The sequence below is a fragment of the Dipodomys merriami genome, unplaced genomic scaffold (genome assembly GCF_024711535.1).
Source record: "Dipodomys merriami isolate MVZ:Mamm:240054 unplaced genomic scaffold, mDipMer1.0.p SCAF_433, whole genome shotgun sequence".
NCBI lineage: Eukaryota > Metazoa > Chordata > Mammalia > Rodentia > Heteromyidae > Dipodomys > Dipodomys merriami.
The window spans coordinates 561,904-587,811 of NW_027205971.1; the positions used below are offsets into that span (position 1 = coordinate 561,904).

Sequence of the window (25,908 nt, forward strand, 5' to 3'; positions counted from 1 at the left end):
TTTCTCAGACACGGAAGACCTTGCAATGTCCAAGTTACCCACAGTCGGGGCTGGGGTGCGGTCAGTGTTGTTTGTGCTGCTCAGAGGTCAAAGTTCACGGCACTCCTCCCCACGCCTTTGCTTTTCTGGGGAGACTCCCTGAGACCACCGAGAGGGAGAGGGAGGGAGGGAGGGAGGGGGGAATGGAGAGGAGAGGAGGAGAGCCAGAGCGCCAGGTGACCGTGCCACAACTTCCTCAGTAATTCCATCCTAAATCAACAGTATCACGTATTCGCCTAGGACTTGTGGTGAATAAGTCCTTGTATCTCTGGCTGGGAGGCTGCTTTCACCGACAGCAGTTTACAGCTGTTAGAAAAAAGGACGAACGTCCCTGTGCTAGGGCATACACCAACGTTCAAGCCTGGTTTTAGGAAATACGCATTTTGTGGGTGTTGATGACAGCAGAGACTGGAGGAACTCTCCTTGGCTGTCGTTCAATAAGCATGTCCAACGTCACCTAGGCCAGGGCTACAGGTTTTAATGATCCTGCCTGAGCCAAAGGCCAAAGGCCAGTGAGCTTTGACCCCGAGGTAACCAGTGATAGGGAAGAACCGAGTTAACCCCAGCTGAAACATAGTGTCTGCCTAGGAGGGGAGGGGTTGGTCACTCAACAGCATGCTTAATACTTCCAGGCAACCAGATAATGCTCATTAAATTAACACCAAGTACCAGGAAAACACCTTGAATACCTAAATTCCAAAGCAGGTTTATGGTCTTGGACAATTTAGCGTTTTTATGAAAGAAATTGTTTCAATTTAGGAACAACACATTATGATCCTAACCTGTCAGATTATGTCGATGGGGCCTTTAGCTCTTAGAAAACCTTCCATCATTCATTTTCTTTTAAAACGCCTACAGACCAAAAAAAAATTTGTTCTAGCCGGGCGCCGGTGGCTCACCCCTGTCATCCTAGCTACTCAGGAGGCTGAGATCTGAGGATCGCAGTTCAAAGCCAGCCTGGACAGGAAAGGCAGTGAGACCCTTATCTCCAATTAACCACCAGAAAACCGGAAGTGGCGCTGTGGCTCAAGTGGTAGAACTCTCGCCTTGAGCTGAAGAGCTGAGGGACAGCGCCCAGGCCCAAAGTTTAAGCTCCACAAGCGAAAAAAAAATTTGTTCTAATCGGTATACACGTTTCTCCTAGTGCTTTTGAAAATATATACTATTCCAATGACAATGGCTCCCTTTAAATAAACTGTTGGAATATGAGGAAGTGCAGAGACTGCAGAGGTTCTGGAAGACGCCGAAGGAGAGCTGGCAGGAATTTGGTTTCAGTTCAGTCTAATGTCAACCTCTTCTGAGCAGAGTCTGGGTACAACAATTTTTGGGAGGAAGGTATAGGAAGATTTCAAACTGGTAAAACGGTTTTGAGGGAACTGGACTCTTAAAGGCTGAAGGAGACTACAAAATCATATTAAACCATTATGCATGGGCAAGAATAAAGTAATGTGTGTTTTTTTTTTAAAGTAGGACCCTTCTTCTCTAAAGAGCAGTTAAGAGCTCATCCTAATAGTTCTGCAGAAACAGGAAAAAAGAATGGATAAACTCACCACCCAAGAATCTAATTGTATCTCTAAATTACATATGAAAAAAGGAATTCATGACCATTTGCAGATGCTGTTTGCAATTAAGAAGCTAGATATAGAAATAAAACAAGTAATATATTTATTTTAAAAAAACCTGCATTCTTGAAAACATTTAGCAGCAAAATCAACTTTTTAAAAGTTCAACCAGTTCTGACTGTATGTGTGTGTGTGTGTGTGTGTGTGTGTGTGTGTGTGTTGCTTGACAGTGCCCAGGCACTGTCCCTGAGCTGTATTCTCAAGTCTGACATTCAATCACTTAAGTCACAGCTGCACTTCTGGCTTTTTGGTGGTAAATTGGAGATGAGAATTTTTTTTTTGGGGGGGGGGTTCAGTCGTGGGACCTGAACTCTGGGCCTGGGCGCTGTCCCTCAGCTCTTCAGCTCAAGACTAGCTCTCTACCACTTGAGCCACAGCGCCACTTCCGGTTTTTTTTTTCTGCTTATGTGGTGCTGAGGAATCGAACCCAGAGCCTCATGCATGCAAGGCAAGCGCTCTACCACTGAGCCACCTTCCCAGCTGGAGATGAGAATCTTATAGTCTTTCCTGCCATGACTGGCTTCTAACCTCAGTACTCAGATCTCAGTCTACTAAGTAGTTAGGAATATAGACAGACATAAGCCATTGGCTCCTGGCTTTTTTTTCTTTTCTATGTTATGAATAAATTCACTGATCGGAACCTAAGTTGTCCAATGTAACTGATTACAAGTAATGTAGATGTGATCCAATAGCACAAGAAAAGAGAATGACTTCATCTGTTGGATGAGGGACAGTTCTGGAATCCTACTTTAAATATAGACTTCAGATCTACACTGGGCTTTGAAAGCTATTCGTATTTAGGAGCTTCAGATCTTGAAACTCCTGGAATGCCATCTTACATTCCACTCTGGAAATTCTTATGTTTCACTGGGAGGAAATAATCCTCACGAATGAAGCCAAAATTTAAATTAAAACAAGGTAGTATATGTGAAATGTCTTAAAAATAAATGGGACAATAGTTTCTCACTTTTAAAGGCTCCATGGGGGCTAGTGTAGAGAGATAAATTTAATCACAAAGTATCTGAGAGTTCCAGACTGGCTTTTAACATCTATGTTCAGTTTTGCTGTTTCTTACTCCCCACCCCTTGGATTTACTGGGGTTTCAATCCAAGGCCTCATACTTGCTAAGCTGGCATTCTACTACATGAGCCACACCTTTAGCCTTACCTTTTGCTGGTTATTTTGGAGTTGGAGACTAGTGAGCTTTTTTTTGCCTGAGCTGGATGTGAATCAAGGTCCTCGGTATCTCAGCCTCTCTTGTGAGTACATAGGATTATAGGCCAGAGCCTCCTGAGTCTGCACTAGTTTTACTATTTCTATGGAGACTTGGGTGTGCATCACAGTGGAAACACTTTGAACAAATCAATATATGTCTTTGAGCCCCTTTTCTGCTCTCAGAACAAGGCATACTGCAAATGTGTTTGGTAAGCAAAACGGCAACACCGTGTTCCCTTTCTACTCAGTAAAGAACACAAATGAATTCAAGTAGATTCTTAGCTTTCTTGGTTTGTGTATTTTAGCCAAATTACTTCCGGTAGGCAAAGGTTCCATTTGCTCAACTAAGTGTTAGCAGGTTAGCAAGCTATTGGATTAGGCAATACATAAAATAATAAAAAACCCACCAGAAAAACAACACTTAAAAAATATTCAAAGAAATAGGAGTCATTTGTTCTGGGGAGAAGCTGGGGGTGGGTCTCTGTCCTTTTATGCAAAGACAGCCCTTCTTACCACTGGTAAACCCGGGGAACACTTACCAGACCGAGTAAACCTATACAACAGGAAGTATTCCCAAGGTCTAGGAAAATACCATTCTGTGGACCCTGGGATGGAGTAACAGCATCTTGTCTTTGAGTTCTGGAAAAAACCCTTCTAATTAGCCACGGGGAGGGGCCAGGCTCCCTTCCCCCACCCGCAGGATCAGGCACCCTGGCTAGTTTAGGTTTCCTGATCTATTAAGAGGACGGTTTATGACGTTCACCTGCCTGAATGAGATCTCATCTCCACCTGCCATGGGCGGTGCAGAGCCCTCCGCCCCTCGCTGACATCCTCCCTTTCGTTCTGGCTCTGGGCGCCGCCTGGCGGCGATTTCCGGAAGTGTCCGCTGAGCTTTGCAGGAGGGGCGTGGGTGGGGTCCTGGCGGCGGCCAGGGCTGCCCACGGATTTGCCTAACTCGAGGGAACCTTGCCTGCGCCCCGCCCCCTGACGACCTACTGAGGGTTTTAAGACGGCAATGAAGGGGCCGCGGTTCCCACGAAAGGGGTGTCGGGCGTCTCCTCCAGCTTCTGAGGATGGCGGGGTCAGGCCGCCACCGGGCAGCTCGCGACCCGGAAGTCGCCCTCAGCTCGAGGCCCCCGTTGCCGAGCGCGGGCGCGGGGGGCGGAGCGCGGCGCCGGCGGGGACGGGGTCGTCGCGGCCGCCGCTCCTCCTTGAGTTCGGGGCCGCCTGAGGCGCCGTCGCGGCGACGTCGGGGCCGCCCGAGAGGTGGCCGCGGGCTCCGAGGCGACATGAGTGCGGCGGGGCTGCTGGCTCCGGCGCCGGCCCCGGCTGGAGCGCCGCCCGCCCCGGAGTTCTACCCGGAGGAGGACGAGGAGCTGGAGAGCGCCGAGGACGACGAGCGCAGCTGCCGGGGCCGCGACTCGGACGAGGGTGCGTGCGGGGCGGGCGGGGGTGCGGGGCCGAGGCGGGGGTGACCCGGCCCCGGGGGGGGTCACGACTCCCACGGAGGCGCAGGGGGCGGGCGGCGGGGGGCAGGGGGCGGCGGGGGTGCGGGCCGAGGGGCGAGGCAGCCCTGGGCCTGGGGTGCGGGGACGGGGGGGCAGCCCCGAGCCTGGGGTGCGGGCCGAGGGGCGAGGCAGCCCTGGGCCTGGGGTGCGGGGACGGGGGGGCGGCCCCGGGCCTGGGGTGCGGGGACGGGGGGGTGCGGCCCCGGGCCTGGGGTGCGGGGACGGGGGGGTGCGGCCCCGGGCCTGGGGTGCGGGCACGGGGGGGCAGCCCCGAGCCTGGGGTGCGGGCACGGGGGGGGCAGCCCCGGGCCTGGGGTGCGGGCACGCGGGGGGCAGCCCCTGGCCTGGGGTGCGGGCACGCGGGGGGCGGCCCCGGGCCTGGGGTGCGGGCCGAGGGGCGAGGCAGCCCTGGGCCTGGGGTGCGGGGACGGGGGGGCGGCCCCGGGCCTGGGGTGCGGGGACGGGGGGGTGCGGCCCCGGGCCTGGGGTGCGGGGACGGGGGGGTGCGGCCCCGGGCCTGGGGTGCGGGGACGGGGGGGCAGCCCCGAGCCTGGGGTGCGGGCACGGGGGGGCAGCCCCGGGCCTGGGGTGCGGGCACGCGGGGGGCAGCCCCGGGCCTGGGGTGCGGGCACGCGGGGGGCGGCCCCGGGCCTGGAGGGGTGGCGGCCCACGGTAAGCACCCTGACTCCGTGCTGGGGAAGGCCGCCCCGTGCCCCGCACTTAGGTTAGAGACGGGGTTAGGGGTTGTCCGAGGTGTTTGGTCCCTTCAAGACCGCCGTCTCCCTCCCGTCCCCGTTCCCCACTGAACTCGCGTGTTGGTGGGAAAGCCCTCCCGCGGAGCGCTCGCCACCCCCGGGGCGGGGCCGAGGGAAGCCCACCTGCGTTTGCAAAGTGCCCCCCCCCCCCGCTTTCTCCCGAAAGGCCGAGTTGGAAAAACACAAAAGCCTCACGTCTTGGATCCTAGCTACTCAGGAGGCTGAGATCTGAGGATCTCGGTTCAAAGCCAGCCCAGGCAGAAACAAAGTGACACACACACACACCCGTCAATTAACCACAGAAAGGCCGGAAGTGGAGCCATGGCTCAAGTTGCAGAGCACTCGTGGCCCTTGAGCAAAACACCCCCCCCCCCACCCGCAGCAACAACAACAAACAGGGACGGTGCACCGGTCCTGAGTTCAGGTCGCAGGACGGGCGCACAACCCCCTTCCCCTCTCCCGGTGTAAATATGATCTCGAGGTAAGTTTTTGGCCTGGCTTTGCCCCACCCCGGGTGAAGGGGTTGGTAGCGCTGACTTCCCGGGGGGGAGGCGTGAAGGAGACTGGCTGGAGCATCAACCAGGTACTTAGGCGGGGGCTCCGGAAGGGTTTTTAACACTAGGGAAAAGGGTACAGGGAGGCGTGGGACTGCTTGCCTATCGCGTGTGTCCCGTCCAGTAGGCTTCTCTCGGAGTCCAGCTTTTTTCATTCTGGTCTCCAGCCTTTAGCAAGTACGAGGAGCTTCAAGAAGGAGCTAGAGGGAGAAGAAAGGTGAATAGAAAAGGGCAGGAAGAGAGTCATGTGGGTAGAGTATCCTGGCATGTTGGGCCCCCAAACTAAGGTAGATCAGTTGTCTGGAGTCAGTCTCCCGGGTGGCGCTTCCCTGAACCCCTTTCTCGAGAATGAGGTCCCGACAGACCGGGTCCAGCACCTAAGAAGGCATTGCATGCAGGTGCATGGTGTTGAGCTATATTGAAAACTAGAGGTTTTGGGTGAAACCCTTTGCATTGCACTCAATGGCCACCAGGGGGAGCACTGAAACCAAAGTTGACTTTATTTTCAGTATGGGGCGGTTGAAATTCTCTACCCTTCAGCCGTTTGCCAGAGAACAGGGTTATAAACGTTTTAAAACTTTCTAAATTTGTAACTAGTCATCTTGCCCCCATCCTGCCTTTTGTAACTTTAAACATTATTTGGTTATTAGAACTTGTGGGGAATTCTCCTTTTGCATTGTATGTATCTGAGGAACAGTGTGTGCAGGTTCAAACCCAGCATCCCTCAGGAGAGAGCGTGTGCACTCTTTTGTTGTTGTTGTTGTTGGTCGTGAGGCCTGAACTCTGGGCCTAGGTACTCTCCCTTGGCTCTTCAGCTCAAGGCTAGCGCTCTACCACTTGAGCCATAGCGCCACTTCCAGCTTTTTCTGCTTATGTGGAGCTGAGGAATTGAAGCCAGGGCCTCCTGCATGCAAGGCAAGCGCTCCGCCACTGAGCCGCCTTCCCAGCCCTGCACTCTTTTTGAGCAGTGAGTAGGGCTTGAGTGCTTGCAATTCCTGCTGGTGATGCCCATAATCCCCTGCACTACCCTGATTGTTACAGCGGCATCCTTACTGCCTGTGTCTGCTGCACCTTCTTTTCTGGCTGCCCTTCAGATAAAGGCCAACTCTTTCATACAGCTGCTTGGGCTAGTTGGAGGTGGTATTTTGTGGTTTCATGCAGGCCTGTGGTGAGTAGAAGTTTACTTGTTCTGTGTCAGCTGTGAATTATATTCTTAACCTGTCTTCATTTTCTCAGATACGGAGGATGCCAGTGAGGCTGACCTGGCAAAGCATGATGAAGAAGACTATGTAGAGATGAAGGAACAGTGAGTTTATTTGCCTGTCTCTGTTCATTGATATAAAATCTTTATGGTGGCTCTGTGGTTTTGACTTTGGTTCTTCAAAAGTACACATTGTTAGGTTTTTAAAAAGAGGTAGCCGAGTAAGAACAGCAGCACGCACGTGGTATTCAGGTAAGGGGTAGGTTTATTCAGTAGACCTGCTGGGACCAGGCAAGGTTGGCACTCCACGCGGCTGGGAAAGGCCTAGGAAAGAGAGAGAGCCGGGAAAGAGAGGAAAGAGAGAGAAAAGAGCTTGAGAAGAGCTAGACAGGAGCAGAGAGAGGGCTAGAAAAGAGAAGGGAGCTGGGAAAGAGAAGAGAAGGAAAGAGCTGAGAAAGAGCTAGAAAATTGCAGAGAGAGAGCGTCTGGGCCCGCGCTAGGCCTTATCTAGGGTATGGGCTGAGAAGGGTGTGGCCACATCAAATTCAGATATGACCTCAGCAGATGCAGATGTGACCTCTTCCAGTTGCCTAGGTAACACAGGTACTGGGTGGAGACTTTGCTTCGAGGAGGGTGGAGTCTGCTAGCCATCCCAGAGCGGACCTTACACACATTATCTCTGCATTTCCTCCTTTAAAGCAGTACAGTTAGTCTTCCAGTTAAGACTCTTGAGTCTTATATCTAGGTTTTGATGTGTCTGACAAGGCCCAAAGAAGGTAACTGGCATCTATGCTGGCCATTCTTCTCTGTCTTGATGCTCTCAGGGACCAGGGACTGGAGAGCAGAGAGCAGGCTTCTGACTCTTGTGCACAACTTGTCTCAGTCTCTATCTTTACCACTCACACCCTCTTCTTGTTTGAGGACATATGCCCAGAGCCTAAACTCTGCTCACCTTTGTATGTTTGTTTTCTTCTGAGACAGTAATGTTGTCTAGGCTGGTCTCAAACTCCTGGGCTCTCCCATTCCTCCAACCTCTACCTCCCAAGTTCTAGGAGCCCCAGGTTCCCCTCCATCCTATCTGCTTTTTATCACATCCCATTTGCTTTTTATTTTGTACCCAGATGGAAGGCAGTATAGCATGGTCTCTGTGTATTTATTGAGGATCTTGACTTGGACTTCTGAAATTTTTCTAAAGTAGAAGTTCCACATTCTTTTGTAGGGCCTGTTTGCCAGAATTTGTGACTATCTTCTGGATTCTTTTATCCTTTTTAAGCTTTGAAACTCAAAAGAGATAATTCATTTAAGTCTGGCCAGTAAAGATAATAATGAGTCACCTTGATACCTATGATCTTTCCAACCGTGGGCTGGGTTTTATTCTTCCATAGTCTCTTCCTGACTAACATTGACCCCTTTGAGCTATGTTCTCACGTTTCCCGGTACACTGTTCGTTTTTGTAGACGGACTCAGATGCAGGCCCTGTCTGCGACAGTGGGATGGGAGATTGAATGAGTACTGACTTTTTGTGCTTTAAAAATTTTATTTTTTATTTTTATTTTTGTCATTTATTGGGCTTGAACTCAGGGCCTGGGTGTGGTCCCTGAACCTTTTTTTTTGCTCAAGGCGAGCACTCTACCACTTTGAACCACTGCACCACTTCTGGTATTCTGGTGATTAATTGGAGATGAGTTTCACGGACTTTCCTGTCCTGGCTGGTTTTGAACCGCGATTTTCAGATTTCAGTCTCCTGAGTACCTAGGATGACAGGCGTAAGCCACTGGTGCCTGGCTTGCTTATGGTTCTATTTATTTATTTTTATTATTGTGAAAATACTGTACAGAGAAGTTACAATTACATGGGCAAGATAATGAGTACATTTATTTATTTTTATTTTTATTTTTTTGCTTATGTGGTGTTGAGGAATCAAACCCAGGGCCTCAAGCATGCAAGGCAAGCGCTTTACCACTGAGCCATCTTCCCAACCCATGAGTACATTTCTTATCAAGCATTGTAGCCTCCTTTGTTTCCCCTTCCTAACCCTTCCCATCCCCCCCCTGCTTAAGATTTTATGTCTGTTCCCTCTCCTGTACTTGATGTTTAAACACCATTTTTAGAGATAATCTTTGGGTTGAAAATAGCAAGTATAAAATAAGTTTTGACTAAAATGCAGTGCCTTGTATAGCTCCCAGTGACTATCAGGAGTCATTGGAACTCTCCCTAGTCTCCCTACGAGGCCTAACCTGTGAGTGAGGGCCAAAGCCTGGGCAGACTTAGCTGAATTATCCCTTGAGTTTCTTTGTAATCAGAGTCTAAAACTGAAAAAAATTCTGCCTAACATGTAGTAGACATGGCAGCCTTTTAACTGCTCAGAGGAGATCTCCAAATACAACCCACACTCCTCTAGTTCTTTGGGCTAATAACATGCCGTATGCTTTGTGTGTGCTTCCTCTTCTCACCCAGCTGGGGCTGCATTTTAACTTTTGCCTCTGAACTACTGTTATTTATTTTTGTCAGTTGTGGGGCTTGAACTCGGGGCTTGGGCGCTGTCCCTGAGCTCTTCCACCACTTGAGCCACAGCGCCATTTCTACGTTATTTTTTTGATTCTGAAAGAGTAGAGCTTAAAAGAAGTGACAAGGAAGTTTATCAACTCGATACTCACACAGCTATGCTGTCTTGTAGACCTGTACTCGGAAGGCACCGTCTTCCTTGTTGTTTAGGTGCTGGAGGAGTTGTGTTTAGTGCCAGCTCCACATTGTTTGGCGTGTGATGCTGTGCCTTAAAATTCAAAAGAAAAGAGCATGGCGCTTGCACTTCTTGTATGTCCTTGTTTACCTGTCCACCATTGGTGTTTATTACAATTTGCCATCTTCATGATTGGACATTTTGAATTGGTTCACAGAAGAATCTGTAAAATTAGGGTGTGATTCAAGAATACTGGAGCCTCTCCCTTTGTGATCCCTGTATCTGGAGCCTTCTAAACCAGCCTCTCCTTTCTTCCCTCACTTGAAGGGCACTGGCTGGGACTGTAAACACTGTGGGCAGCTTCTGTGTGAATGGTGTTTGGAACTGAGGACTGACATTGTCTTTTCATGTGACTTTTTTTTTTTTTAAATAGGATGTATCAGGACAAACTGGCTTCTCTGAAGAGGCAGCTGCAACAGCTGCAGGAAGGTTGGTGTGTGCTCATCTCTGTCGTTTCTAAATATCCTTGAGTTTTGCCTGGCTTGCCGTTCTGTGGGAGTGGTTTAAGTGATCCAGAACACATTTTGCTGTCTTCTGCTGATAAAGTAGTGGTTTTCAAGCTTTTCCATGTTTCCAACAGGGAGCGTATTCTTCTAAAGTGAAATTCTCTGTGGGGCCTTCTGGAGGGCTCCAGTTGAGTCCTCTGTGCCTCAAGCATAGTACTCTTAGGAACAGTGCTGCAGCTCCACTGTCCTGCAGTGATCTCCGGTGTGACGAGGGGAGTCAGTAGGGCCCAGCACTGGGGTGGACCCAGCAAGGAACTGGGGCTTTGCTGGTGCTGCTCGCTTTGGGTTCATATCATGGAAACACTCTCCCTACCCTCCCCCTACCTCATTGAGCCTGCTTTTCCAGTAGTTGCTGTTTTTCTAGGGAGTGATCTTTTTCCTTGAACTGGCCTGGAGCCAAGCCCTAGGATCAGGGATCATAATTGCTTCAAGGAAGAGCAGCAAGTGAGCAGAGGCTTCAGGGTTTACACCTGAGCACTGGCAGTCTGCATGTAATTGACTGAAAGTAGTCATCATCTTCCTCAGCTGTGTTAGCAGTCTTTCATGCTAAAATAGCCACCGAGGGCTCGTGGCTAGCACTGGATTGTACAGGTGCAGAACATGCTTCCAGTGCAGAAAGCCTTCCTGGACAGCCTTGACCAGGCCTGCTGAAGGAGAGTGATCTTTCTCCTGGAAAGGAAAGCCTATTGCCTTAGGGTATAGCCACAAGTGGTCAGATTGACCTGGTGAATCTATACCCTTCCTACTCTCCCTCACTCACCTGAGATCTTGATACCCTGGGGTGGGCCACATCTAGGCCTGGGGTGGTGTCTGCTGTGGGTCTTGGCCGAGGGCCTGAATCCAGTAAACTCCTCTAGGGTATGGTTTCCTAGGCTTTCTTCTATTCTGGTGTTACTTAGTCACCAGTGGTGGGAGAAAAGAATCCTAGGGAACAATGAAGAGCAGATTGGTCTTCAGAATACCTGTTTTTTTTTTTTTTTTGAACGTATTATACATTTTATTTTTTTTACCTTTCTGTGAAATGTCAAGACCAGTAAACACAATTCTAACAAAAAATTTTAGCTTTAAGAGAAAGCAAAGAACATTTAAGTGTGTATCAATTTTTACTGTGACAGATAAAAGGGAAGAAATTCTTAACACACTGAGTTACCTATGCCATTCTCAAAACCCTCCCCCCCTGCAGGAGATGTCACAGTCTGCTTTGTAGTAGAACTTCAAGAATAATACCTATCTGTTTTATAAATTCCCAATTCCAGGCACATTGCAGGAATATCAGAAGAGGATGAAGAAGTTGGACCAGCAATACAAAGAAAGGATCCGGAATGCAGGTGAAGGTCTCTAAAATGAAAACACCCCTGCATACTTTTCCCCTTTGTTATCAGCAATGTAATGTTACCCCAATCTTTTCTCCACAATGTGTCCCTCCACTGGGAGAGTCTTGGGGAAGAGAAAGTGCAGTGGTGCAGTTTTCAGGTAGCTTAGGCTGACAGCAGTGACTCCTGTCAGGTTATTTTCCTGGGTCCTCCCCTCCCCCCCCCGGGGGGGGGGTCTTCACCTTTTCTGGTCTGCCTGGCTGAGTTGTAGACAGTCAGAGGCTCTGATGCTGAGAAAGGTATAGGTTGTCCTGCCCACCATTACCTGCTGCTACTGGATTCTGTACTCGTGAGAAGGGCCCTCCTCCTTTCCGCAAGTATTGCATTGTAAGCCTGCAGAGGCTTTGGGGCTGTTGTGTGGAATAAATGCATCCATTTGTTGGGTATCTGCTCCATTTACAAAGTGTAAGCAACATAAGGCTGTGGACACATTGTCCTTTAGGAAACTTGACATTGCTCTGATAGAAAATAGCTGCACAGGTAAAGGGAAAGAACCCTGGTAGGAGCAGGGTTTGAAAACGAGCTGGGTGCTCCAGCGTTAGGTAGATGAGTTGCTTTTCTTCATTCCTGCAGACTGCCCTTTTCTTTTGTGTTATGTCATATAGGCTTCTCCCCTCAACTGAAGGCACAGAAGCTCTTCTAGATCAGTCATGATGTGGCTGTAGAAAGCAGAGTCATTCTTACAGAGACAGTCTACCTCTTCAGCTGTGCTGCATTGGCTGAAGCCCCATCATCCGCCTGCTTGCTGCAGGTGTGACTGGTCATGGGTAGCACCACTGAAGCCTCGATAGCATGGGGCTGGGTGTGCTTGGGCTCCTGTGCCCAGCCATTCCTGGGGCCAAAGTGCTGAGGGTTTCTGCCCATCAGAAACAGAGTGGTTTAGTCTTCTCTGCAGTTGACATTTTCCATCAAGCAGCTTCAGATGTCCTCTGCACCCTGAGAGCTCTGTGGGGGTATGGCTGCGTGCATCTGGGCTGTGGGTCTGTAGGATGTCACGTTTGCACTGACCCTGTTAAGCTGGGCTCAATACCCAGTAGTCTTTACTGACTACATACAGTAGGCCATAGGCCTATTTTATTCCAAGAATGGGTTTTGTATCTTCTGTTGGGGTGTGTGTGTGAGTGAGAGAGAGAGAGAGAGAGAGAGAGAGAGAGAGAGAGAGAGAGAGAGAGAGAGAGAGAGAGAGAGAGAGAAGTGAGAGGCTGTTTTGTAAACAACTGTTAATTGTCAGGTACACTGTTGGCCTAAGAAACCTGTGCAGCACTGCTGGGTGGGTCCTTCCAGTGGCTGACCTGGGCTTGGTGAGTGAGGAAGGACTGCAGTTGATTAGGAACTTGGGAGAGGTCAGAGGCCCCAGGGCATTGTTGTCAGAAGCACCAGCCTGGTCAGAGCCTGATGTCCTGAGAGCAAAGTCCTAGGAGAGCTCAGCAGGACCTCTGCTGCCTGTGAGGGGTGTTGGAGGGCTTGACTCAGAACTGTTTGAGCTGATAGCATCCAAGACCAAACTTAAAACAAGCACAAGTATTTCTTCTGTCCTTTTCACATCTCCCCACATTTGCTTTGTATAATGTGCTGTCAGAAAGTAATTCTGTGTATAAGTGAGTCCTGATGTTCCTGGGTGGGAAGGTGTGGCACCTGGGGACCCAGAATCTAACTGTACACTGTTTTTCTCTTCCAGAGCTCTTCCTCCAGCTGGAGGTAAGTACTGGACTTGCAGACTGGGCTGCTGTGGGAAGCCGCCTCTCCTTCTGTGGCCTCCTTCTGTGAAACTGGAGGCCTTCTCTTCATTTGTTGTTGGATGGCCTGTGCTCAACACCGGGACTGCTCACTGTTTTCTGTGGCATTTACCTCACAGTATCTGAATTATAGGGACTTCATATTGATACTGGTCCTTGAAGCAGTCCCACGGAATTGCTCACAAAATGTTTTTTTTTTTGGGTCCGGTTGTGGGGCCTGAACTGTGGGCCTGGGCGCTGTCCCTCAGCTCTTCATCTCAAGGCTAGCGCTCTACCACTTGAGCCACAGCGCCACTTCCGGCTTTTTTCTTTTTGCTTATGTGGTACTGAGGAATCGAACCCAGGTCCTCATGCATGCAAGGCAAGCGCTCTACCACGGAGCCATCTTCCGAGCCCATAAGGTTATTATTTTTTTTGTTGGTCGTGGGGCTTGAACTCTGGGCCTTAGCGCTGTCCCTCAGCTCTTCAGCTCAAGGCGAGCGCTCTACTGCTTGAGCTACAGTACCACTTCCTGATCTGTACTTCTAAGTATAAAAAATAGTAACTCCATTTGTTTGGTTTTAATATCATGCAATTAATTTTGAGTAGAGATTTCATCTTAAGATTGCCTTCTTGAGACACTGCTTTATTCATTGTGGTCTCCTGGTGGGCGGGGAGGAGGCAGTCCTGTGTCCGAACTTGGCCCTTTGTTGGCTTTGCTGACCCCTGGTGCCACATGTGTGTAAGACTGACTTGTACTTCTGGTCAAGTATTTTCTTCACTGTTGAGAACTGTTGAGCCTGACTTCCAGCTGCTTAGACTATGTTTCCCCCAGCCTGTGTTTCTTTCTTGTTCAGACTGAACAAGTGGAAAGAAACTACATCAAAGAAAAGAAGGCAGCAGTGAAGGAATTTGAGGACAAGAAGGTGGAGTTGAAGGAGAACCTGATTGCAGAACTGGAAGAAAAGAAGAAAATGATTGAGAACGAGAAGCTGACTATGGAGCTGACTGGAGGTATGGAAACTGTGTGTGTGTGTCTGTGTCCCTGTCCCAGGTAGGCTCCAATTACTCTTGCTGTCTCCCACCTCCAGAGCGGGATGTGGCCATGGTTGGGGGAAGGCTTTGACAGATCAGCTTTCTAGCTCCACCTGGTATTGGCTGTGTGGCCTTGATCCAGCTGCTTCACTTGTGTGAGTCAGTTTCTAGACTGTCCGGGGGGGCTGGCCGTGCCCTAACCCTGGTTTAATATTAGAAGTACCCAGGACAGCGTCTAGCTGAGACACAGGTGGTTCAGTACAGAGGTGTGCCTTGAATAGGAAATGCAAGCTCTGGCTTGTGCTTTACTTGACTTTCACCTGGGCCGGCTCTGCTCCATGTCTTTGTCCTTTTCAATCACTCACCCAGCCCATCTGCTCTGATGGACTCTGCTCTGTGTTTGCTGTCTGCCTTGATTACAGGCAAGGTGCTAGATCCTCTCTCCTGAGCTTCTCTGGGTCTTCCCCCAGGCTGTACTATGAGCACTTCAGAGCCAGTGCCATTCTAGCAGGGCACTTGACTATTCTTTGAGGCCACTGAGGTCACCTGAGTCTTGGGGCCAAGCCTCATCCCTACCCTAGGACTTTCTGAACTGCATGTGGGAGCCCAACAGGGCGCAGCAACTTTCAGGGAGAAGTGGTATGGACTGACTTTGTGGTCTGCATGTAGGCTGATGAGCCCTGGAAGGATACAGAGGATGGGCTGGAATTTGGCAAATGCTGCAGAGCAGGTTGGACAAGTCTGTCACTTGATGTCTCACACCATGCCCTGCTGCACAGCCCACATTTAACTCAATCACCGTCAGAGGTTCTGGTACTCTGGTACATCTGATTTCAACAGGGTGCAGGTTTTCCTTTTTTTTTTTTTTGAATGGATATACTTGGAGCTCACTTTGAAATGAAAAGTAAGTAGTGAAGATCTCCCCCCTCCACCCCCAAGTTTCTGTTCTGTGAACCAACCTGGTCTTCCTGTTGACAGACTTCTACCCTGATGAGAATGTGCTTGTGTCTAACAGTGGGGCAGGGCCCAACCCCTCAAGTCTCTGCTAGCTTCCTCATTGGAGGACTTGGTGAGGGTATGCATGCCTTAGGCCTCCTGTCTTGTTTTGGAGTAGGCAGATGCTATAGTAGCATCTTAGGCAGCCCCACTTTGTTGTTGGGGGGTTTCTGTCACTAGACTGCTAGCACTGTGCTGCCTCATTTGTAGGAATCTGCCTGCCTGTGCTATGACCCTCTGCTGGTGGCTATGACTGGCATTGATGCCTCATTGCTCTGCTAGAGACACCAGATGCTCAGGAGCCTTCATTAGGCTAGTGGGAAATAGTGTCTGGTTATAGCCGCTCCCTTTCCATCTGCAGGGAAGGGTATCAGCACCTCACCTGTAATTTGGTATTGTAATTGTTGACAAGCCAGAGACAGTGTTTGGCCAGGCTGTTTTACAGACAGAATGGTAACTGGGACAGAGGCTATCCTCAGTGACTTGAGGCAGAGTGTGCCAGGGTGGAAAAGACAAATCAATGCAGTGAAATCATTTGTAACGCAATAAAATAGATTACAGAGGTGTTTAAAGCTAGCCATGGGCATTGAAGGTACCGATGTCCTTCCTCAAGCCATTTAGTACCCTTGATATGGAGAGGACTGCCAAGGTAATGATGGAGTGTGCAGAGAAGAGCCACTGGAGCTGGAAGATAATTAGCCTTTCCACAGATGGTGCTGCTATGGAGTTGCATTAAAGGCCTGTTCTCTTCCTCTAATTGACTGACTTATTTCACCTCTGTGGATTGATGCCCAGTGTCATTGTTGCCCAGCTCTGCACACAAAAGGTATTTCTACAGATCTCCTTTTCTGTTCGACCTGAAGATCTCATCTAAAAACAAAGTCAAATTTGAGAGGCTAAGGCAAAACCTTGTCTGATGGACCCTCTGGAAACAGGTGACCTGCTCACCCACTGGTGACCTGCTCTGAGCATGACGTAAAGCACTCACCTCCCTGGGAATTTGTGCAGGATGATGTCTTGACACCTAGGCCTCTGTAGAGGACATAGGACGGGCAGTTGTGGCAAGGGGTACCATAGTGGAGAAACTAGGCTAGGTTGTTGCTCTGATTCAGCTTAAGGTGTACATGTGTCAACTGGGAGCCTGGACATAAGGTGTGCTGTTGAGAGGCCCCAGGCCCACTGTGCCTCCCATCAGACAGGTTGATAGAACCACCCAAGTGTGTGTGTGTTTTCTTTGATGTTGAGGCCAAGATTGTAAGTAACCCAAATAACCAAAGAACCTAATTAGCCTGAAAAATTCGTGGGGCTTTTATCACTTTTTCCTTCTGGTGCCAGTACTTGGGGTTGAACTTAGGGATCCCACTTTTGTTCAGCTTTCTTGTTCAACAGCTGGTGCTCTACTACTTGAGCTACGCCTTGAGTCCAGCATTTTGCTGATTAATTGGAGATGAGAATTCTCAGATTTTTCTGTCTAGGGTGGCCTTAAACTTTGATTTCCAAATCTTGGCCTTCTGAGAAGTTAGGATTGGCAGGCATAAGCCATTGGTTTCTGGCTATTATTAATTCATCATTTTTCTTGTTAGTGCAGGCCTTTTGTGTGTGCTCGCTATTTGCCACTATAATTTCTTTTGCCAATTTTATTCCTTTCAGTTTCTGGAAGCTACTCGTGGCCTCAGTAAAGCTCTTGTTTCCTTTAGAAAATAGTCCTAGCTGGGAGCACATGTCATTAAAGTCAGAGAAGATGTCTGTCTCCTGAGCACACAGTGACCGAGATCCTAGGCATTATGTAGAAACCTTGAGCTGTGTGGGCTGACCGGCCTGTGGTGTCCTGGCTTCTTTACCAGCTTAGTTGTGAGGCGGTTTCCTCCTTTGGCAAGGTGGTGATAGTCAATCTGGTGGTGGGAACTGAGTGGAGACGATGCTTATACTGTGCTTTGGAGAATGACTGGCTCAGGGTAGACGTGGGACTTGAGAAATGTAACCTTGTTCAGTTCCTGTAGCCTTTCTGGTCTGGGTGTCCTTCTATCTGGTTTACAGATGGCAAGGCTGACAGTGAAGTGCAGCCATTTGCTCAGCCCCCAAAGGAACTGGCTAGTGTTTCACTAGAATTCATGTCATCTGCCTCATTGTGACTCCCAGAACCATAGTTCATGGAGCACTGAGTGGGTCACAGAGTGAGGCTGAGGGGTGAGGCCTTTGTGCTCAGCTGTTCCTGTTCTGATCGTCATGGAGCCTTCCCAATGTGGTGCAGCGCTGAGAGATGGCCCCAGTGAAAGATGGACTGACCTCTAACGAGTGATTCTGAGACTTTTAAAGCATCAGTGGGTGTGTTGTGCATGAGCAGAAAGTCTCCCACAGTGGTCACCCAGTGCAGGGGGCCTGAGGAGTCATGGAAAGGAGCAGGAGTCCCACATGAATATCTGGGGAAGAGAAGGGAAGAGGTGACCTGGATTTGGGGTGTGGGTCATCTTCCAGACATTCTGCTCACAGAGTGGAATCCAGGCCATTCTGTGCAGTCTGAGCACTTGTGGGCTTGTCCTCTCTTTAATGCCATCTGCTCATGGCAGCTTGGGTCCAACTCTATAGTCCTGTTTATGCAGAACACCATGCTGGGCATAACAAAAGTTTGATTGAGACTGGTTCTAATGAACATATTTTTAGGCAGGAAAGAAACTATACAAAGGCCAGTTTTATAAACTGACAAGGTGGGGGCTGGGAAGGTGGCTAAGTGGTAGAGCGCTTGCCTTGCATGCATGAGGCCCTGGGTTTGATTCCTCAGCACAACATAAGCAGAAAAAGCTGACAGTGGCACTGTGGCTCAAGTGGTAGAGTGCTTGCCTTGAGCTGAAGAGCTGAGGGACAGCACCCAGGCCCAGAGTTCAGACCCCATGGCTGACAAAAAAAAAAAAAAAGACAAGGTATAAAGAGGTGCATATGATAGGTGGGTGATAGCCATCGATGCTTCACAACTTGCTGACCAGATTGGACACTGCAGTGTGAAAGAAGCTCACCTAGTGCCAGTGGGCACCAGAGAAGAAGTAGATGGTCTGTGAGCTTGATAGATCTGTCTAGCAGAGAGTGACTGAGTGCAGATAGGGAATTCCAGTGTCTGATGGGGGACCATCCCATGGGGTGTGGCACTTGGCACTTGGTACAGGAGAAGTCGGAATAGAAGTATTAATGGGAAGCTAGACTGAGCCTCTGCCTGGGGGTGATGTCATAGACAGGAGAATACCACGTGGACTTTGTAAGGCAGGATATAGGAGTTCAAGGGCAGAAAAGAAGCTAGCCAGTTGCTGATGGCGCATGCTTGTAATCCTAGCTCCTGAGGAGGTTGAGATGCAAGGATTGCAATTAGAAACCAGCTGGGTAGAAAAGTGTATGAGACTTATCTCCAGTTAACCACTCACTGAAAATTCAGCTAGCTTTGTGGGTCTCCCCCCCCCCCCCGGAAAAAATATAAGAGGTTTAGAAATAGCACCCAGGACCAGCACAAACAGAGCCATAACACAAAAAGATGGTGTCTCTGGGTAACAAGTGAGGCCTGTCCTTCAGTTGGGAGAGCAGTAGGTCTCTGAAGTATTTAGTAAGAATGACGTACAAAGTGATAGCACCTGTGTCCTACAGAGATCACTGAGGACGGGGCCTTCCGCAAGGTTATTGAACAGGTTCATGAGGCTGAATTGATTATGGATGAATTTGATGCCTGAGTAAAGACAGATGAGGGGGGGCTGATTTTGTTGCATGTGGAAGGGGACAGATGTAAAATGTAGGAGAGACAGCTTTGGGAGGGGAAGCAGAAGGATTGAGATTGTTATGGGTCATCATTGCCGGTGCTGGCATTGGTGACTGTAGAGGACAGCCAGTATCTCAGGAAGGAGCGGGCCAGCACCAAAGGCCTTTTATGCCAGTCGGCTTCAGAGCACCCCCTCTGTGGGAGGGAGTGGGAGAGCAGCAGAAATGGGGCACATGAGGACCGTAAGGCTCCTTCAGTCACAAGAGCAGAGACCTTCTGGCTTCTTTGAGGGAAAGGAAGAACAGCCCCTAGGCTTTTGAGGGTGCCAGAGAGAAACCCCCATGTTGGACTTTAGGGCATGGTTTCCAAGAGGAGTGTGTGTCTGAATCTTAGAACCATAGACCCGCTCTAGTCTTAGAGTAGTGTCTGCTTTAGACCATGCATAGGTCAAACATCCCCAGTAAAAGTTGTGCTGGGGAAGCTGTGGGCAAAAACCTTATACCACAGGAATTCTTACTGATTTCAGGTGGGAGCTGGATAGATTTACTCATTCGCTTCTTGCCACAGACTCTATGGAGGTGAAGCCTATCATGACCAGAAAGTTGCGGAGACGACCAAATGATCCGGTCCCCATCCCAGACAAGAGGAGAAAACCTGCCCCTGATATCCATTTCACCAGGCACCAATGACCTTTCCTTCCCTGAGACTGTTGAATCCTTTGCTTACCCGTTTGGTAGAGGGTCTATGGCAAGAGCCTGCAGAAGCAGCAGTATTTGATGGGAGCTCATGGCCATGGTCCTCTTAACAAAAAGGCTTTGTAGAAAGCAGGCATTTACAAAGGTACTCTGTATTGGCAAGTTCAACCTGGTTTTAAAACTTACCTCAGGGGCAGCTGCCAACCTGATGTACCTTAATTTTTCCCCCTGTAGGGTGAAGACCGTAGTATCTGCCTTTGTGTTCCTCTGTTACCAGATGCCTTTAAGCAGATGACATCATAGTCAACATAAAGAAGCTCTGTAGTCATAGAGATGACTAATGGGATGGGACGGGTGGAGACTAGAGTTAGTGGTTCTGTCCCTCTTGAGAAAATAGCTGTTTTCTGTAGTGCTTCAGTCATTCTGCTACCAGCAGAGGGCCGAAGTTCAAGTTTCTTCTTCCTAAAGGTTTCAGAGCTAGGGAAGGGTAACTATAGAACATCATTGGAACTAAAGCTCTTTATAAATTCAGAGCTAAGTTGTTTTAGTTTGCTATGCTGTTACTGTTGTTATAGCTACCTAACAAAATTCTTTTATATGCTGGTTGACCATGATATTTAGTAGAAAAAACAAATTGTTACTTTAAAAACATCATGTAGCATCATTATCAGTTATACTAAAAATCGTTTGGCACCGTCAGTTCTAAAGGACAGATTTTCCTATTGTGTTGATTTCTGATTCTGGGGAACAACTTCTCAGGCAGCTTCCTTTAACTCTTCACACCTCAGCTAAACTACTTGTTAACAGACGAGCAGATCATGGAGGATCTGAGGACGTTAAATAAGGTATGGCTTGGCTTTTCAGATTCCTGGAATTCACCTGGTGCTCTCTTGCACCAGGCTTGTGTAACTTGTTAAATCATCCGTACCTGACACTGGAAGTTGCATCTGAAATGATTTTCTGTTGTTCTTCTTACAGCTTAAGTCACCCAAGAGACCAGGTAAGTGCATGATGTTACTGGCATTTGCAGTCTTTGTATCACATTGTTGGGAAAACATGTGAATACCTGCCAGGGAATTGTGGCAGTTTTGAAAAGTAAAGTGTGTGTTATATGCCCCAAAACAGGCATCACAGAAACAGAAGAGAACCATACACGCTGTCATTTCTGTGGGATTTATTATAGATTACCCACCCTCCTTTTTTTGATACTTAGTATTGGGGCTTGAACTGAGGTCATGGTTGCTGTCCCCGAGCTTTTGTGCTCAAGGCTAGTGCTCTGTCATTTGAGTCATAGTTTCACTTGCTTTTTGCTTTTTTTTTTTTTTTTTTTAATTTTGGTCGTGGGGCTTGAACTCTGGGCTTGGACGCTATCCCTGCGCTCTTCAGCTCAAGGCAAGCGCTCTACCACTTGAGCCACAGTGCCACTTCTTTTTGGTGTTTAATTGGAGATGAGTCTTATCTGGGCTGGCTTTGAATCATGATCCTTAGATCTCAGCTTCCTGAGTAAGTAGAATTACCACCATGAGCCACCAGTGTTGGGCTTCTCTTCTCTTCTCTTCTTTTCTCTTCTCTCTCCTTTTCTTTTTGTCAGTCTTACTGTTTAGCTAGGCTGGTCTTGAACTCAAAATCTTCTTGCCTCAGCCTCTCAAGTGCTAGCATTATAGGGTCTGTACCATTATCCCCAGATAGTGATTGTTACAAGTTTCCTCGAGTTCATTGGCATCAGTTTTTTTTTTTTTTTTGGTCCGGTCATGGGGCCTGGGCACTGTTCCTCAGCTCTTCAGCTCAAGGCTAGCGCTCTACCACTTGAGCCACAACGCCACTTCCGGCTTTTTTCTTTTCTTTCTTTCTTTTTTTTTTTTGCTTATGTGGTGCTGAGGAATCGAACCCAGGGCCTCAGGCATGCAAGGCAAGTGCTCTACCACTGAGCCACCTTCCCAGCCCTGGCATCAGCTTTGAAGGTGAGAACTGGGAATTGTTCAGCATGACTTGTGTTCTGGTTAAGGCCTTGGCGTTAGTGCTCTAGTGGCATTTCCTGGCCTGCCCTTGCTAATGCCACAGGCTGCGCTGACTTGCACTTTGTGGACCTGAGGCAATTCTCGTTGCAAATTAGCATTCTGAGCTGGAAATGTCTTTGGTTCTGAGCACTATGATTACTTCACCGAACCCTCTCCTACTGAGGACACAATTCTCCCTCCTGTGGTGCCTGTGGTCCACAGAAAAGGACAAGAATGATTTGTTTTCCCCCTCTGGTCCTGAGGCTTGAATTCTGGGCCTGGGTGCTGTCCCTGAGCTGCTACCACTTGAGCCACAGCATCACTTCTGGCTTTTTCTGAGTAGTTTATTGGTGATGAGTTTCGCCTGAGTAGTTGGTAGTGTGAGCCACCAGTGCCCAACATAATTTCTTTTTAAGAAATATATTTTTTTCTTGATCCGTTTTGAGTCCTCATGGTCATGGGATTTTCCTCCTACTCATAGTAACCTTGTACATCTGCACATTTGCCCTTTACCTCCCTGGCCTCAGGTTTCTCTTCTGTTCAGTGCTTACCTCATGGTTTTGTGGATCAGGTAACATGTAATGATGAGGAATTTTGTGGTGCACAGGGCAGATTGGGTGTCCACATTGAGTTCAGCATCAGTATGCTGATCAGTATGCTGAGGGACTGTTCAGTTGCACATCTGATGAGTCATAGGATTTCGTCTATGAACATCTGACACCCCACCTGGGCAGCATATGAGACCCCACTGCTTAAAAAAAAAATTCTGTCCTGATTCTGTGCATTACTCGAGTAATGGCTTGGTGGTCTTTAACATTGCCACCCTGGCAATGTTTGATTAAAGCATGTTGGCTGATGGGCTCACAAGTTTATAAAATGCTCAGTCACTGAAGTGTCTTTCTGGTGTCTCCAGCATCCCCATCCTCCCCCGAACACCTGCCTGCCACACCCACGGAGTCTCCAGCCCAGAGATTTGAGGCTCGAATAGAAGATGGCAAACTATATTATGATAAAAGATGGTAAGTTATGAGAAAACAGTCCTTTATTTTTGTCTGAGAATGGAACTTGAACTTGGTATTTGACCCTTTTGCTTACTGATGGTGTTCTATCATCTGACCATGTCTCTAACCCCAAAGGTTTTTTTTTTTCTTCCCTCACTGCCTATTCTTAATAGTCTCAGAAGAACCTCTTAGTAGAGTCCACTGTGATGGTTATTTCAGATCATTCTTCCTCCCCCCACCTCCCATCTATTTAACTGAGGATCTTGCACATGCTAGGCAAGTGTTTTACCCCTGACCTACAATCCTAGCCCTAACTTAATTTTCGTTTTATTTTGGAGACAAAGTCTCATTATATAGTCCAGGCTGGCCTCAAACTTGTCATCATCCTTCCTCTGCTTCTCAAATGCTGAGATCATTGGGAACTCTGAGTACTACACGTCAGCAGTTTATGAATACCTCTGTTAGGTCTTTGAAAGCCAAGCTTCCTCAAGAACATCCTTTGGATGGTAGCCTGCCCCTTCTCTGTGCCGCTTTCATGGGTGCCCTTGCCAGCAGGACCAGGACCTGCCCTGTTTCTCTTAACTCCTCTTCTGTGCACTAAACTTATTTGGCATTCTGCAGATAAAAGGATTTTGTGGTCAAGTCCATTCAGGGGAAGATTGTGCTAATTAAGATAAATGAGTTTCTTTCCTGCTCTGTCCCCGTGGGTCCTGCAGTTGTACATATTGCAGGTTCTAATGTGAGGAGGAGTTCTGTATTTGCCAGCTGTTCTCTTTCTCATGTGCCATCCCACTGCGGAAGTGTTCCAGAAAACTTGGAAACTAACCTTAGGCATGATTAGTTTAGCTTTGAACACTGAAACTCTCAGACTGGCAGCATTTTATCATTGGAGAGAATGGTGAAAGTATAGGAAAGAGCCCTAAAACTTGTCTGTATATTCATTAAGCAAACATTGCCTTTCATCTTAGATGTTCTCTTTGGTAGATACCAAATCACCCTGGGTCCTGCCACAGCTCTTTGAGCCCTGGTTCAGCATTGTCTTTATTTATCCCTGTGCAGGCAAACTTTGGAAATGGGACACATGGTTAGGCCTGCCTTTCCATTTAGTTACACGAGGCTGTTTTTCTGGGTTACTGTATGGTCTCTAATTTATTGCATATAATAATCTTTTAAGTTTTTCAATATTTTTATGTAGTGAAAAGTTCCAAAATTAGGGTGATGGTTATTTTGGCTTTTTTGAGGTTTATGTTAGTTACATTATGTCAGTTGGTTACCTTATTTATGCATGTTTGTTTGTTTGCATGTATCTGTGTGCATGTGTGTGCATATGTATGTGAGTGTATGCATGTGAAGGGTCTGGGATTTGAACGCTTGACATACAAGTGCTCTCTACCCTTTGAGCCGCACCTCCAGCCCTTTTTTCCTCCAGCCCCCCCCCCCCCTTTTTTTTTTGTCAGTCATGGGGCTTGAACTCTGGGCCTGAGCGCTGTCCCTCAGCTCTTCAGATCAAGGCGAGTGCTCTACCACTTGAGCCACAGTGCCACTTCTGGTTTTCTGGTGGTTTATTGGAGATAAGAGTTTCACAGACTTTCCTGCCTGGGCTGGCTTTGAACCGAGATCCTCAGATCTCAGCCTCCTGAGTAGCTAGGATTATAGGCGTGAGCCACCAGCGCCCGGCACCTCCAGCCCTTTTTGCGTTTAGTTTATTGTTGTCTGTTTTACCCTCCTGTGTCTCCCACCTACCTGAGATTTCAGATATAGACCATTATACCCAGCTTTTGTTGAGATGGAATCTTGTTAGGTAATTTTTTTACACTAGCCTTTAAGCCGAGATCTTCCTGGTCTCTACCTCCCAAGTATCTGAAGCTAAGGTGTGAGCCACTGTGATCCCTCAGTATCCATGAGGAATAAGTTCCAGGCCCCTGTCCCTCACCTAGCAAAATCCAATTGCATTTAACCTAAGGACACCTTCCTGTACAATTCTGTGTTGTCTTTAGGTTACTTACAATAACCCATGCAATGTAAGTTGGTATTATACCTATTTTTCTTATTACAAGAAAAAAAAGTCAATAGTATGAACACATTTTTTTCTAAATGTTTTCAGTGGAGCTTACAGATCCATAGGCTGTGTTCTTGTCAGAAAGTGATCTAGTCATGCCTGAAATCAACCATTTTCACTTACTAATTTTCATTGACTTCCTTGTGCAGAAGATGGAAGAGGCTTTTTTTGTGTTGTGTAAGCCTAACAGGGGTGACCTCTACCACTCTTGTTGGGTTGCTTTTTAGTGTTGTTTTAACGTTGCTTATCAGAACCTACCACCACTAGGTGGCAGGCCTGAGCTGCTCAACACAAGGGGAGCAAACTAAGATGAAAAATGTTTCTAATAATGAAAACCAAATAACCTTTAAAGATCAAGCCCACATATAAGAACCGTTTTGAAAATGGTGAGATTTATAACTAACATTTTTACGGATCTGTGCATCTCAAAGCCATGTGATATTTCAAATGATGTTCATTTTGTGATTGCATTGCTTCAGATCTTCCTCTTTCTAGACTCAGTCCTTAGATTTTATGAGACGTGTCTTGAGGGTGAAAATGCAGAAAAATCAAAAGTCCTGGTTCCTTAAAGAAAGGATCGACAGTGATGGATGCTTCATAATGTAAACAAAGCGGTCAAAATGTTCACCATCTTTCTGATGCTAGAGAATACATTTAAAAAAGAATGTCTATATAAACAGCATTTCAGTGCATTTCAAGTTGCTTATTCTATTTTTAATGTATTTTTAAAATGTGGCTTTCTGTTGTATTTCCTTGGGTTTGGCAATCAAGACTCTCAGTGAGTAGCAAGAGGTGCTCCCTGGTCCTTACAGCAGGGGATGCTTTCCCTTTGCAGGACTGTCCCTCAAAGGTCCTGAGGTTGGCTGTGTTTGTCACTTGGGAGTCCTCATGTTTCTCTGTTTGGGAGACATGGCCTGTGGCTGAGAGATCAGCCGAGTCACTTTCTCCTTCCAGTAGCATAGTATTTTGGTAGAACAGTATTTTTGGCAAACCATGTTTCATTGAGTTTTAAATGACTTCAGCAAAATTGGGGTGAACACTTCCTCAGCTACATTTCATTTTGAAAGATAAGCATCTTCCTCTGCCCAGCTTGTCTGCTTTTAAAGCTTCCCCTCCCCCCATCATGCCTCAAGCTTTCCTCATAGTTTGATTTGGACTAAT

The 25,908-nt window shown here is 48.0% G+C and overlaps 1 protein-coding gene and 1 long non-coding RNA gene across 2 annotated transcripts in view; one reads left to right on the forward strand and one right to left on the reverse strand.

Moving 5' to 3' along the window:
- Window positions 1–4,035: 4,035 nt before the first annotated feature.
- LOC138807784 (sin3 histone deacetylase corepressor complex component SDS3) overlaps window positions 4,036–25,908 on the forward strand; it is a 30,982-nt gene continuing 9,109 nt past the window's right edge. Inside the window, exons 1-10 of the mRNA XM_069993546.1 lie at window positions 4,036–4,307; window positions 6,930–6,999; window positions 10,008–10,063; window positions 11,397–11,468; window positions 13,192–13,211; window positions 14,086–14,242; window positions 19,563–19,658; window positions 20,474–20,535; window positions 20,669–20,690; window positions 22,601–22,706. Coding sequence (XP_069849647.1) covers window positions 4,166–4,307; window positions 6,930–6,999; window positions 10,008–10,063; window positions 11,397–11,468; window positions 13,192–13,211; window positions 14,086–14,242; window positions 19,563–19,658; window positions 20,474–20,535; window positions 20,669–20,690; window positions 22,601–22,706 — 803 coding nt within the window. The 5' untranslated portion in view covers window positions 4,036–4,165. The remainder of the gene's footprint in view (window positions 4,308–6,929; window positions 7,000–10,007; window positions 10,064–11,396; window positions 11,469–13,191; window positions 13,212–14,085; window positions 14,243–19,562; window positions 19,659–20,473; window positions 20,536–20,668; window positions 20,691–22,600; window positions 22,707–25,908) is intronic.
- Window positions 5,621–19,963, reverse strand: LOC138807786 (uncharacterized). The gene is made up of 3 exons (XR_011366279.1): window positions 19,877–19,963; window positions 10,901–11,064; window positions 5,621–5,893 (listed from the first exon to the last, which is right to left on the reverse strand). It is a non-coding gene; the product is annotated as an uncharacterized lncRNA (long non-coding RNA).